Source organism: Megascapheus bottae, chromosome 22 (genome assembly GCF_031878675.1).
Source record: "Megascapheus bottae isolate mThoBot1 chromosome 22, mThoBot2.hap1, whole genome shotgun sequence".
In the NCBI taxonomy this organism is placed as follows: Eukaryota; Metazoa; Chordata; class Mammalia; order Rodentia; family Geomyidae; genus Megascapheus; species Megascapheus bottae.
In genome coordinates, this window is record NC_143530.1 from 17868249 (window position 1) to 17881132 (window position 12884).

Consider the following 12884-nt stretch of genomic DNA (forward strand, 5'->3'; position numbering starts at 1 on the left):
TGTAGATGAGAGGAGTCTCTATCCCAAAACTGTCCTTAGAGGAAGGACTGGTGACCTGGGAAATTTAACTTCAAGGACTTGCTTAGCAAAGATCTAAGTTATACTATTTCCTTTTGATTTTCTTTCCCATTTTCTCTCGATTACCCTGAAAACATCCTCCGCTCCAATTCTTCCTCCCTCCCCTTTGGTTTCTGCGCAGATGGTGTCGTCCAGGACGGCGCGCAGCCGCAGAAAGCTCGGGGCGGTGCCGCTGAGGGGCGGGTGACGCAGCGGCCGTCGCTGCCATTTTAAGTTGTTTGTTCTGGCTTTTTTTTTTTTAACCTCCCCCTCCTGGCTTCATTCGCGACTCTACCCCGGACCAGGGAGGCGCCCAGGGTCGCCGCTTTCTGCAGCTACCGGTGGGGGGGAAACGAGACTGTGTCACCGCGGAACGCTTCACCCTCCTCTTCGGCTTTCCCCCCCCTCCTCCCCTCTGCGGGTCTTCGTCGACCTCCTCTCCTGAACCTGAAACCGGACTGTAGGAGGAAGAGAGAGACTCTAGAGCAGATGCTTGGACTGAAATAACTTTGATTTTGGGGGGTTTTTACTCGGCTGCCAGACGCGCCCCCCCTTCTTTAGCGCAGGGTTCCCTTTCCCTCCCCTCCCCCTGCGCGGCCCACGCTGATCCTTTCCTTCTCCCCCCTTCTCATCTTTCCCCCCTCTTCTCTCTCGCTCGCTCCCTTTCGCCGCTCCCTCCGCGTCCTTCCCCCCCCACCCCCCTCCGTCGCTGCCCGGGGGCGCCGAGCCAGACTATGGGTCCCAGGTGGGGGCTGAGTGGCGGCAGCCGCGCGGGCGGCCCGGTCACCGTGCGCACTGCAGCGGGGATGGAGGGGCTCAGTTGGCTGGTGGTTTTCTCTTGACATGGCTCCTGCCCGTGCCGCCGCGAGCAGCGCCCCCGCCGCCGCCGCCTCTTCCGCCGCCGCCACCGCTCCGCCCGCAGGCTGCGGCTAGAAAAAGGGCCCCGAACCTCCCAACCTCTCCCCCCCCACCCCCCCGAGAAGTCGGTCCGTGAGTCCCGGTAAATCCGCGGGGACAGGGAAGGGGGATTTCAGATCCCCTCCACGTCACCCCCCCTCCTGGACCCTCCTGCCGCCTCTGCCTCCTTCCTCACCATCACCACCCCAACCTCGGGAAAAACCAACTTAACGACCCCACCCTAAATCCTAAAACTCTGGAAAACATGGTCTGTTGAACAGGAAGAGCGAAAAATCCAGAATCTGGGAAAGTTTTCTTTTTTTTTTTTAGGGGGGGTGGGCTTTAAAAAAAAGTTGACTAATATTAACACAAGTATTTTCTCTTCTTCCCCCCTCACCCCACCCCACCGATCCCGTCCCCTTTCACCCTCTTCCGCCTACTCTATCCGGGCGGGGAATTGTTTCCACGATGAAATGAGTGAAATCCTGAGTGATCCTGTGTCTCCCGTGGTGCGAGTGAGTCGCTGCCGCTGAAGGCAAGGGGTGGGGGTGGGACCTGGTGGGGTGGCAGGCAGGTGGCCCCCGGGCGCGGCCTGGAATTTGGGAGAACCTGCCACCTTTGGCCTCAGCAATGCTCGCAAGAAGATAAAATCGCACTCCCCACCTTCTTGAACAGGGGCAAACTCACAGGGAAGGCTCCCTTGGGGGAATGTAGAGCTCTACCGCACGGCTTGAGGGCGTTGGGATCCCGGGCATTTTGATCAGGTGTAATCAGAGGCGGAATCATTATTAATACCATCTAATATACCCTTTTCCCTTTGCCATCATGATTCTCCTTGGCAGCAGCATTAGCAGCCGCCTGAGGGTGAAAATGTGGGTGATGGGGAAGTTGGTAATGACTCCGCTGTTTTTCCTTATGGCTCCTTTGGGCAATAGCTGTCCACCCCAGGTATACACTGTAGTTGATTGCAGGGAAACCCTGTACCTCTCCCCTTTCTCTACTGATTTTGCACTTTTCTCTTTGATCACCACCACCAAGAGTAATCAATAACAAGCACTGACAATACATAGCAATAGTGAAATCTGAAATAACAGAATTAATTAGGTACTGCAGCCATGGATCTGGCTGGGTAAAATACAATTGGGTATTTCAGTTTCATTCACCTACCCTGTTTTGGTGTTTTGTTTTTGGTTTCTTTTTTTTTGGTACTTGGAAAACAAGGATCACACTTTCCTTCCCCTTCCTCCTATTACTTTTAATAGGCCCTTTTCTTAAAAGGGAGAAAAATCCGGATGGATTTCAAGGATTGGACTGGTGTCAGCTGTGTTTTATTGCACACTTAAATCCTGATTATCAGGATTTTCATTTCCCCTTTGAAAGCTTTTATTTTGGCAGCTAAGCCAAATGTGTTTTCCGGAAAGTTAGTTCAAGTATTTTCTCCTCTTTCTTTCCTTCCTCCCCTTCCTTTTTCCTGTTTGACCCCAAACATTGTCCAAACATGACTGGACAGCAGCTTTGGTTTCTTGACCCTGTAGTATGACAGTCTGCTAATATTGCCAGAAGGTGCCGTTTTGGGGTTACAGTTGTGATTTTAGCTATTCAATCATATTAGCAGGAGGAAAAAAAAATGACTTGTTTCTGTTGTACTTGAGTCTTAAGAAAAAGTGCCCATAGTTTAGTGACAATTTCCAAAGGCTTTAGTACCACCTGTATTTCAAAATGGGGGACCCAAACTCCCGGAAGAAACAAGCTCTGAACAGACTACGTGCTCAGCTTAGAAAGAAAAAAGAATCTCTAGCTGACCAGTTTGACTTCAAGATGTATATTGCCTTTGTATTCAAGGAGAAGGTAATTTAAAATTCTTAATGTGAATTAGCACAAGTGATTTTTGTAAATGTATGTTATGTAAATAACGTGTTCATATGTATGTTATTTACATAATAAACAAGTATATATGATTTGAATATTTGATTAATAAGTATCCGGGGAAATTATTTTAATTATTTTCTCACTCTCATGGATGATTCTGTGAATTGAGTAGTTGCATTAAATTGTGAATGGAAGGCTGTCTTCATCATTGACTTAGAAGTAAGGTTTATTTCTAAAGTTTAGTAGGACCCACTTGTAGTTGACGTGGACTGGGTAACATTGCAAAACTGGAGTAATTGGCAACTTTCTAACTGAATATCAGGATCATCTAATGTGTAAATAGGATCCTTAGAGTAAAAAGTTTTAAGCTAAAGGTAGTCTTTTTCTTCACCTGTTAGGTTTCTTTTCTCTTAGTGCATTTAAGGTATACTTCAAATTTTAGGAACAAATATTGACATGGTTAATTTGTGTTTCACTTTCTTAAAATTTAAAATTACATTCAAGCTATAGATTTTTTGGCTTAGTTCTACAGTTAAATATCAAAAGTGGATAGTTGGAGAATGTCTTGAAAGGTCTTTTGAATACTTTTACAACTGAAAAGTGGACAGTTTGTAAAATTATGAGCAAGGCTGCCTATTTGACAGGAGATGGGGTTTGGATAAAAAGGAAATACTACTTTGGTTTTTAAGTTTCTCAGGTGTTTATCACATTCTTAACCGTTGTACTTATGAACTCTTACTAGGGTAATGGCATTGTAGAGTAATTTTGATGGATTTGTGTTTTGAAGTAATTGTCCTAAGTCTGGCTAATAAGAAAGGTTTTATTTCCACATTTTCTCATGTGCTTTTTAAAAAATAAGTTCACTGAAAAACTGACAGGTTAACATTTTAGTTGAAAGACTTGCTTTTTTTTTTTTTTTACATAAGTTCCCTGTCAATCTAAGGTATAAGTGATGAGGTTAAATCTTTGTGCAGACTGTATCAGTTAGTTCTTTAACATTTGTGGAAATCTGGTGTTATTCTATGAATGTATCATTTCCCTACAATTGCTATGAATAGTTGGTGATCACTACTCTATAGGACAGAAAGTTGATAGGTAACTTGGTAATGAGCACTTAATCTTAACCCACTTTTGAAACAATATGGCATACTTTTTTTTCTTTTCAAATACTAACACTTGTGCTTATATAATCTTCAAAGAGTAATGGAAATGGACTCATTAAGAAATGAAATAGGTAATTAGTCTGAATACTGTATTTTTAAAACTAGCATCTGTAGGGATGCCTAGTGTCCTTCATAGCATTTAAGAAATTGTCTCAAATAAGTACATAGTATGGAATACAATAATGCTATAAATTTGAGGAGTTACCATTTGGTACTAGGCTATTTGTGTTTGGCAGAGGAAGAACAAAGATTCCATTATCTAAAAATGCACATTTTCTCTATAAAAATACTTTAGCTAAGAATTACACTAAGTTGGAGTAAAGATTTTTTTTTACATTATAATATTTAGTGGGGTATCAAATGACAATGTGTTTCCAGTAGTTAATGTACTTGTTTTTTTCCTCTTAGAAGAAAAAATCAGCACTTTTTGAAGTGTCTGAAGTTATACCAGTCATGACAAATAATTATGAAGAAAATATCCTTAAAGGTGTGCGAGATTCCAGCTATTCCTTGGAAAGTTCCATAGAGCTTCTACAGAAGGATGTGGTACAGCTCCATGCTCCAAGATACCAGTCTATGAGAAGGGTAAGTTCAGTAAGACTTGGTAAGGTTTTTGTGAGTTAAGTTTGCAATATTTTTCATCCTGCGAATAGGTAGGTACTATCATGATGGAGCTCTAGGTATATTTGGTTTTGTGCTACATTAAGAACTAGAATCGTGGCCTGGCATTTGGCCTAGTGGTAGAATGCTTGCCTAGCATGCATGAAGACCCAAGTTCAAGCCCAGGACTGGCAAAAAAAAAAAAAAAAAAGAACTAGAATCGTGCATTAGAGACTTTAAACTATATTTATATAATTGGGAAAATGTAGCTTTTGCCTCAAGACTTTTTCATTTGAGGATAAATTTGTATAGAAATTCTCTCAATTCATTATAGGTACTTAGAACAACTTAAGTGCTATATTTTAAAATTGTTCTCAAGAGAAGTTGGTGGTATACCTGTAATCCTAGTATTTGGGAGCCTTCTGGGCTACTTGGGCTAAATGTACCAAGATCTTACGCTGAGCAAACAGAAAAGATTCGTTTTAAATTATTGAAGTGAATTGTTTATTAGAAATTGACTTTAAAAAGTTTAACCTTGCCGGGTAACCTTGCTGGACACAGTGGCTCATACCTGTAATCCTAGCTACTCAGGAGACGGAGATCTAAGAATCCTGGTTCAAAGCCAGGCAGGGCACAAAAGTTCATGAGACTCATCTCTAATTAACTGTCAGAAAAGCGGAAGTGGCGCTGTGGCTCAAGGGGTGTGTAGGGCAATAGCCTTGAGCTAAAGAGCTCTGGGACATCGTCCAGGCCCAGAGTTCAAGTCCCACAACTGAACAAGAAAAAAAAAGTTTAACCTTGCTTTGACCTTGTAATTTGACTGTGTAATAGTGATTTTTGTGAATATTTTTTGTTTTGTTTTTTTGTTTTGTTTTGACTTGCACTTAGGGCCTGGATGCTGTCATTGAGCTCTTTTTGTTCAAAGCTAATGTACTACCACTTTGATCCACAGCACTATTTCCAGTTTTCAGGTAGTTAGAAATAAAAGTTTCATGTACTTTTCTGACCCAGTCTGGCTTCAAACAGTGATCTTCAGATTTTTCAGAGGTATGAGCCACCAGTGTCTGACAGATTGTTTTATTCATCAAGCTCCCTTGTTTGGCTGGAGGATGAATATTATACCACTTTATAAATAACTCTGAAGAATGGGAATAAAAGTGCATGGGTAACAGCAAAAGCAATTCTGCTATGTACTCATGAATATTTGACTTCGTGTGAGTAACATTGTGAACTAAATGACTGGATTCTATTAGATGAAAATAAAACTTAATTGGGGTATGAACATTACTTCAGAAGATACAAAATTTGATAAATTGTGGACCTTTTAACTATTCATAAGATATAAAAGGATAAATATGGGCCTTCTGCATTTGTAAAATGTTTCTGCAGTCCAACCTTTTAATTTGTGCTTTGCCAGTTACAGCTTTATTTCCTATTTTAAAAAACCCTATTCTTCTTTATAGGATGTTATTGGCTGTACTCAGGAGATGGATTTCATTCTTTGGCCTCGGAATGATATTGAGAAAATTGTCTGTCTCCTGTTTTCTAGGTGGAAGGAATCTGATGAACCTTTTAAGCCTGTTCAGGTATTTTATTCCAAAATGAACAATCACATTAAATTTTTTACAATTGAATCTAACTTTTTTGGGAATATGCTTTCTAGTAGTTTTATTTCACAAATCCTTTCTGTCCTTTGAATACTGTAAGAGAAAAGAAGTATTTGGACTGTAGAATCTCTTGAGATTATTCTGTCTAGTGTATTTTTGAAATTAAGGCCAAGAAAATCTCTAAGGTAGGTCTACAGATAAGCATCAGACTTGTGACCTTTATTCTTGTAGAATAAGAACCTTTGCTAGAAGTTGATCTGTTTATAAAACTACCGAAGTGGGGCCAGGAGTTTGGCCTAGTAGTAAAGCGCTTGCCTAGCATGCATGAAGACCTGGGTTAGATTTCTGGGTACCACATACCTAGAAAAAAGCCAGAAGTAATGCTGTGGCTCAAGTGGTAGAGCTCTAGCCTTTAGAAAACCCAAGGACAGTGCTCAGGCCCTGAGCCCAAGCCCAGGACTGGCCAAAAAAAAAGAAAAAAACGATATATATTGATATCTATCTGTATAGATAACCATCTATATCTATCTGTAGATAGATATATAGACATGTATAGATATAGACATACCTATAGATAGATAGATATAGATAGGTAAATATAGATATATCTAGCTATCCATAGATATATCTATAGATATATATTGATATACATAAATTTAAAAAATAATAAATTGTACCAAAGTAAATCTAGTAGTACTTCCTTGATGCTGGGAATTGAACACAAGTTTTTTTTTTGTTTTTATTTTTTTGCCAGTCCTGGGCTTGAGCGCAGGGTCTGAGCACTGTCCTTGGACTTTCTCAAGGCTAGAGCTCTACCACTTGAGCCTCAGCACCACTTCCGGCTTTTTTTTTCCTATGTATGTGGTACTGAAGAATCTAATCCACCTGGGTCTTCGTGCATGCTAGGCAAGCACTCTACCACTAGGCCAAACTCCTGGCTCCATGAACACAAGTTTTTATAAATGCTAATTTTTGCTGGGCTAGTCTCATAACTTTATTCTCCTAACTTTTGCGAACCTGGGATTACTGGTGTGTCTCAGGTCATCTGATGGGATCTTTCTCCTTTCCAGCTTGTTTTTTTTTTTTTTTTTTTTTTTGCTGGTTATTTGTAGATAAAGAGTCTCATGGAGTTTCTGGCTTTGACTGGAAAGATCTGTTTCCTGAGTAGCTCAGGCTTTTGTCTGAGTCACCTATTCCTGTTTCTCTTTTCTTTTTTTTCTTTCTCTTTTTATTTTTTTTGGTAGGATGATCTGAGGCTTAAATCCTGGACTTCCAGCTTCTTTTGCTTGTTGACTTATGGTGGTGCTCCGTCACTTCAGTCATATCTCCAGTCTGGCATTTTTTGTTGTTTAGAATTTGCCTTTGGGAAAAATTTTTGTATTTGAGTTTCCAGTATCCTTTCCTTTATGATGCCTTAGTTGAAATTAATAGTCTTGTCTTAAGTCATGACTAATCCTTGAGAGATGGTGTATTGCGCTTTCTCCTAAATCTTTTTTTTCTTTTTTCTTTTTTTTTTTTTGCCAGTCCTGGGCTTGAGCTCAGGGCCTGAGCACTGTACTTGGGTTTTCTCAAGGCTAGAGCTCTACCACTTGAGCCTCAGCACCACTTCTGGCTTTTTTCTATGTATGTGGTACCGAGGAATCGAACCCGGGTCTTCATGCATGCTAGGCAAGCACTTTAACCACTAGGCCAAACTCCCGCCCCTCTCCTAAATCTTTTCATGAGGAATTTAATTTTTTTTGGCCAGTCCTGGGCCTTGAACTCAGGGCCTGGTCACTGTCCTTGATCTTTCTCAAGGATGGCGGTCTACCACTTGAGCCACAGTACTTCTGGCCTTTTCTATGTATGTGGTACTAAGGAATCAAACCAGTGTCTTTCTGCATGCTAGGCAAGTACTCTATTTTTTGGTTGGTCATGGGGCTTGGACTCTAGGTCTGGGCGCTGGCCCTGAGCTCTTCAGCTGAAGGCTACCGCCCTACCCCTTGATCCACAGTACCACTTCTGGTTTTCTAGTGGTTAATTGGAGATGAGTCTCTGTCTTTAGTGCCCAGGCTGGTTTTGAATCTCGATCCTCAGATCTCAGCTTCCTGAGTAGCTAGGATTACAGGCGTCAACCACCTCGCCTGGCCGTATTTTTTTTAAATTGTATTTTATTGTTGGTATAATGTATAATGGGGTTACGGTTAAATTCATCAGGTGGTAGGTTCATTACTTCTCGAACCTTGCTACTCCTTCTCATGGTTTTGTCCCCTTTCCCGCTAGTAGCTTTAGTATGCCCTTGTTTCTGGGCGATTGGGTAAATGCCAAGGAGTGGGATTGCTGGATCATAGGAGAGCTCTATGTTTAGTCTTTTAAGGAGTTGCCATACTGCTTTCCAGAGTGGTTGAATGAGTTTGTACTCCCACTAACAGTGTAGTAGCGATTCCTCCTGGCTACATCCCCACCAGCATCTGTTGTTATTTGATTTCTTGATCATAGCCATTCTAACTAGAGTGAGGTGGAATCTCAAAGTTGTTTTGATTTCATTTCTTGTATGGCCAGAGATGTCGAGCTTTTCTTCATGTGTCTATAGGCCATTTTTATTTCCTATTCAGAGAAATCTCTCTTAAGTCTTTAGGCCACGTTTTAATGGGATGGTTGCTTCTTTGAGGATTCGTTTCTGAGAGAATCAGTTTTTTGAGCTTTAGGTATATTTTAGATAGGAGGCCCATGTTGGTTGTATGTCTAGTGAAGATCTCCCACTCTGGGCTTTCTATTTTAACTTGCCATACAGAAGCTCTACAGTTTAATGCAGTCCCATTTGTCCAAAATTGTGTTTCTGGACCTTTATTAAGAAAGTTTTATCCTGTGCCAATGTATCTAGTGTATCTCCTGTTCCTTCCTGTAAAGTTTTGAGGGTGTCTGCTTTTACCTTGCCTGGCCTGGTTTTTGTTTTTTAAGACAGGTTCCTGTTGAGTAGCCTAGGCTGGCCTGTGAATTCTCAGCCTTCAGCCTCAGCCTTCAAAGCACTGGGATGGAAGTGTACACACATGCGCCTTCACGTCTGTCACAAAATGAATTTTAAATTGTGTGTAATTATAACTGAGTAGCCATATGTAGCCATTGGCTCACATTGAGTCAAGCAGATTATATGCATATGATGTATGGAGTAGTTCTTTCAGGTAGTCTAACATTTAAAGTTATACATAAATGTATGTATTTTGTAATTAGGCCAAATTTGAGTTTCATCATGGTGACTATGAAAAACAGTTTCTGCATGTACTGAGCCGCAAGGACAAGACTGGAATCGTTGTCAACAATCCCAGCCAGTCAGTGTTTCTCTTTATTGACAGACAGCACTTGCAGGTAAATTTTGGTGTGTTTGTTTTTTAAGACTACTTTAAGGCTTATTCAAGAAGTCTAATGGTTAGCATACTTTTCTGAATAAGATACATAATTCTGTTTTGCGCCCTTAACACAGGATTAATTTTGAACTTACTAGAAAACAAAGAACAGATATCCTTTTTTTGGGGGGGGGTAGTGGTCATGGGGCTTGAACTCAGCCTGGGCACTGTCCCTGAGCTCTTTTAGCTCAAGGCTACCGCCTTACCCTTGAGCCAAGCCCCACGTCCCCTCTTGTAGAGGTTAATTGGAGATAAGAGTCGCAGGTCAGGTCCTTTTGTGCCGGGCTGGCTTTGAACCTTGATCCTCAGATCTCAGCCTCCTGAGTAGCTAGTGTTACAGGCCTGAGCCACCGCCAGCCAAGAAGAGATATCTTAATCCTTATTCTAGAAGTTCTAAATTATTATTACTTTTTTTTTTGGTTCTGACACTGGAGCTTGAAATGGGCTTGATACTGTCCCTTAGGTTTTGCTAAAGGCTGGTACTCTGTCACTTGGAGCCACAGCTCCACTTCTGACATTTTGTGGCTTAGTTGAAACTAAAAGTATCACAGCTTTTCCTACCTCAGCTGACTTCAAACTAAGATCCTCAGATCTTAGCCTCCAGAGTAACTATGATTATAGTATAAACCACCATTGCCTGGCTCATATTTGTATTTTAAAAGCATTTCCCTCTTAAGCAGTAGTTTATTTTATTTTTTTTGCCAGTCCTGGGCACTCAGGGCTTTAGCACTGTCCTTGGGCTTTCTTAAGGCTAGGGCTCTACCACTTTTGCCTCAGAACCACTTCCGCCTTTTTCCATGTATGTGGTACTAAGGAATCGAGCCTGGGTCTTCCTGTATGCTAGGCAAGCACTCTGCCTTTGGCCTTGTATTTTTATTTTTATTTTTTATTTTTGCCATTCATGGGGCTTGAACTCAGGGCCTGGGCACTGTCGTTGGACACTTTTTGCCCAAGCCTAGTGCAGTGCCACTTGAACCACACATTACTTCTAGTTTATCCTGTGTATGTGGTACTCCTAGCTACTCGGGAGGCTAAGATCTGAGGATTGCGGTTCTTTAGCCAGCAAGAAAGTGTGTGAGACTCTTGTTTCCAATTACCAAAAAGCCAGAAGTAGAGCTGTGGCTGAAGTGGTAGAGTGCTAGCCTTGAGCAGGGAAGCTCAGAGACACTGGCAAATAATCTCTTGAGTTCAAGTGCCAAAAAACAAAAAAGTAATACTTAGAGATAGATTTACTTGATAATACTTTCATTTTCTTTTTGTCCTTAACCCTGAGATCTTGTATGGTAAGATTGTTCTCTTCACTAAACAATAAACAGGTTTGTCCTTTAGATTGTAAACTTTATTATTGTACTCTAGGTTCTTAATAAATTGTATAGAAGATTGACTTCAAGTTAAAATTATGTTTTTACATTAAAATTATTTTTCTTTCTCTCCCAGACTCCAAAAAACAAAGCTACCATCTTCAAGTTATGCAGCATCTGCCTCTACCTGCCACAGGAACAGCTCACCCACTGGGCAGTTGGCACCATAGAGGACCACCTCCGTCCTTACATGCCAGAATAGAGTATTAGCCAGCAAAATGGAGAAGATCAGAGAATGCAGCAGCATTTATTTTTCTTGTTTTCTTACCACTTTTATTCTTTCAGTTGTTTTAAAGAAAATGGACTCATGCACAGAACACTATGCATTTTGAACCTTGTTCATCCTGGATTTTTTTTTTTCATTTGTATCGCAGAACTTAAAAAAAATTAGATGTCTTCTGCACGGACTGTGTGAAGGAAGATGCTTTGCATGTCTACTGTACTGCATCAGCATCTTACTAAAAATGTGAAATGAAAGGACTATTGTACACTGAAATGCTTAAATGTATCTGAGAGCACAAGGTGATACTCATTTTTGATGGTCTTCCCATTTGTGCTGGTTTTTGCCTCTTTGACATCTGTCATCAGTATTTAGAGGGTGAGAAGTGAATGTAACAGGTATAAATAAGTTTGGTATTTTTTTGTTTTTAAAAAGCTTTGCTATAATCACCATTGTTTCAGAGCACTGTCAGATTCATTTTATGACTAGAAGTGGTTACTTAAAAAAAAAATGCAACCATGGGAAAGAAATCTTAAATGAAAAACCATCTCATTGTAGGCATTCTTGCCTCATGTTCTTTTTTTTTTCTTCCTTTTTTTTTTGATACTTATTAACATTTTTTTTTTTTATTCCCCAGATCTCTTTCCCCAAGTTACTGTTTTGAAAGTATTCTGCTGAGTGTATGTATGTATGCACTCTAAAGCAGATCTGGAGTCTGAAGTAGCCAAAGCAGCTATAAAACTGAGAAATACATTCATAGCTGCAGAAACCATGATAGGTAGAGGACTTTACATTTTTTGTTTTAGTTTTGTTTTTTTGGTGTTAAAGAGAATTTAATTACAAAAATAATTCAGTAAATTGTGCAGAAATACTTGTTTCTACACCAGCCTAAAAGAAAAGGAGAGTTTTTTGGTATAGAAAAAGTTATAAAAGTTGGGATCTTAAATTGTAAAAATAACCAGAGTGTCAAAAGTTCTAAAAGCAGAACTCATTTTGTGCAATGAACATAAAGAAAGACTACTGTATAGTTTTTTTGGTTTTTCTTTTTTTCTCCTTTTAAATGAAGAAAAGCTTTGCTTTAAGGGTTGCATACTTTTATGGAGTAAGTCTGAATGATCCTACTCCTTTGGAGTAAAACTAGTGTGTAACTAGTTTCCAATTGTATTTAGCTTTTTCTGGTTGGAATTTGAAAAAAAATGAAAACCTAAATAAAATAGGTGGAAGTTCCCTGACTATTCAGGTGAATATACAAAGCTTGAAGTGGTAACTTTATTTCAAGTCACTGGGTAGATAGATGTTGCTGGTCACTTTAGGGGATTATTTGGTCTATAGCTAAACAAAAATTTGGCAATTGAATTTGTGACTAATACCAGTAGGAAGCAAAGACCTTTCAATAGATAGTAGTCTGCCCTTATGCTTTGCTTTATGGAAAAACAAAACATGTCACTCTTAATCTGAAAATGTTTCTTCTTACAATCTATTTTTTTTTTTTTTTGAGGGTCATGGGGCTTGAACTTGGCCTGGGCTTTTGTCCCTGAGCTCTTCAGCTCAAGGCTACCACCCTATCCTTGTTTTCTACTTCCCGTCTTCTAGAGGTTAATTGGAGGTAAGAGTCTCAGATCCTTTTATACTCAGGCTGGCTTTGAACCTTGATCCTCAAATCTCAGCCTCCTGAGTAGGTAGGATTATGGGCATGAGCCACCGCACCTAGCTGAAATGTTTTTTAT

At 40.3% G+C, this 12884-nt stretch overlaps 1 protein-coding gene across 2 annotated transcripts; it reads left to right on the forward strand.

The window, feature by feature from the left end:
* The first annotated feature begins 252 nt into the window (after window positions 1-252).
* C22H6orf62 (chromosome 22 C6orf62 homolog) lies at window positions 253-12410 on the forward strand. Of its 2 annotated transcripts, none has more exons than XM_090356292.1 (5): window positions 253-1469; window positions 4395-4571; window positions 6050-6172; window positions 9404-9538; window positions 11014-12410. In XM_090356292.1, the coding sequence occupies exons 1-5, from the start codon at window positions 1428-1430 to the stop codon at window positions 11137-11139; spliced, it is 603 nt and encodes a 200-aa protein (XP_090212418.1). In that variant the 5' UTR covers window positions 253-1427; the 3' UTR covers window positions 11140-12410. The 2 variants fall into 2 exon arrangements, with proteins under 2 accessions (XP_090212418.1, XP_090212417.1); XM_090356291.1 differs by lacking the exon at window positions 253-1469 and adding an exon at window positions 1476-2802.
* Window positions 12411-12884: the final 474 nt, after the last annotated feature.